General features: G+C 32.8%; 1 protein-coding gene across 1 annotated transcript in view; it reads right to left on the bottom strand.

Moving 5' to 3' along the window:
- Positions 1-1,846, bottom strand: part of zgc:153012 (TSC22 domain family protein 4) — an 18,814-nt gene that overhangs the window by 1,215 nt on the left and 15,753 nt on the right. The window contains exon 4 of the mRNA XM_014027805.1: positions 752-800. Coding sequence (XP_013883259.1) covers positions 752-800 — 49 coding nt within the window. The remainder of the gene's footprint in view (positions 1-751; positions 801-1,846) is intronic.

The raw sequence follows: 1,846 nt of genomic DNA, 5'->3' as shown, positions 1-1,846 counted from the left end.
TGATATAGACACCCCCCTACACACACACACACACACACACACACACACACACACCATAAAGGATACGTTTCAAGCTTTTAAATCCTTCCTTTTCACATTTAAATCATAAAGTGGAACTACGATGCTTTGGTCTGACTTCTTCCTTATTGTAACTCCACAAGCCCCCTTTTCATCCCTTTTCTGAGGTGTGTCTCAGATCAACTCGTTTCAAGGCTGTTTTCAAATCCAAATGAGGTGCTTTACACCCCCCAAATCTTCCAGACCAGCCCATTCCAGTTAGATGAGTTTACGATTAAATAGTGAAAACACTACAGTCACCCATTAAATATATTATTTTACCAGTTGAAATTCTTAAGTTCTATGAGTTGGTTGATTATAATATTTTACAGGTTATGTATAAGGCTCACAAATGTATGTTACCTTTAAACAATCAATTAAATTTTGTTAAGAGAGAAAGTTGTTATAATCTGAAAGGGGTAGAGATGTTTGTGAAACCTGGATTTGAAACTAGTTTGAGGGAGCGATGTACAAGGAAGAAGATTATAGAACAATCTGGAGAGTGATGTCAAAAATGCCAGTTCAATGTTTATGTTTAAGAGATAAAAGTCACTTTGTTAAAGAAATATGAAACAACAATGTGWACTCATATGAAACGTTGTTCGACAAGGATTTGAGGTTGTTTTCGTTTAGTTTTTCTTGTTGAAAATGTTGAAAGAAATGAATAAAGTMTGGAAAAAAAAGACACACTCACCATGGCCTGCTCAATTTTGTTGTCGATGGCGTAGCTGTTGCTGGAAGCACTGCAGAGACATGTGAGACACACATAGGTGAGAAATATTTCCACTGTGTGCAATGTGTCAACATCAGCAATTTAAAGACACAGATCCATTTGTTTCCACTTGTTCATTAAATAAAAGAATAAATGGTCACTGAAAAACTTAAAACCAACAGTAAAAAAAATCTGAAAATCAGTCATTGCTTATGAATTTATTAGTGATATGCAGCTCAATACTGAAATATCAATACCACCAATAACAGAACATTATACTCTAGGATTGATATTAAAATCAAAATATCATCAGTTTGATATTCAGTCAATTCAGGTTCATATCATTAACAGGAACACAGTGTAATGGAACTGAACGATTAACATTTACTCTAAATTATACGCGTTTGGAGGGAACAACTTCTAATTCCATCTGGGTAATTAATAAGCGCAGTCAGTCAATCAGTCTGTAGACTACACCTGTATGGCAGGCCATTTAAACATAAAATCCACTTTGTCTGAATATCTTTAAATACATTCTAGGTAGCTAAAAAGAGTTTTGACTAGAAACAACTAGATTTTGACTATCCTAAATGGTCATTTCAAGTATCCGTATTGGCATTCTGACAAGTCAGAAGAACAACTCAAGATACCTAAAAAGGAATTTAGTCAAAAATACAGTTCTGAATATCTTTAATGTACTTTAGCCTAGTTGTTAGTTGCATTCAAGATATCTGCAATTTAATTTGCAATAGGTAAATCTTTGTGATATCTAAAAATACACTTAAGATATCGAATAATGATGCAATTTAAGATTTCTTTTATTGGAATTGTGACTAGTCAGAACAAAAGCAAATTTTATTTTGAAATGGCCTGCCATACATGTTCAGTATTTGAATGTTAATATGTTCATGTAACATAAAATAAGATGCAAGTTTCATTTTTATAATAGTAATGTTTTTTTTAATTACATTTTTTATTGTTTCCAACACCATTTTCACATTTTGTATGACCATCTTCTAGTTTGTCTTTTGTATTAACTCAGTTATGTTGTAAATTAGGACACATTGGGCCTCATGC

This window comes from Austrofundulus limnaeus, unplaced genomic scaffold (genome assembly GCF_001266775.1).
Source record: "Austrofundulus limnaeus strain Quisiro unplaced genomic scaffold, Austrofundulus_limnaeus-1.0 Scaffold685, whole genome shotgun sequence".
Classification (NCBI taxonomy): Eukaryota; Metazoa; Chordata; class Actinopteri; order Cyprinodontiformes; family Rivulidae; genus Austrofundulus; species Austrofundulus limnaeus.
Note: the sequence above shows the minus strand (reverse complement) of the source record. Positions and strands in the feature narration are given on the sequence as shown.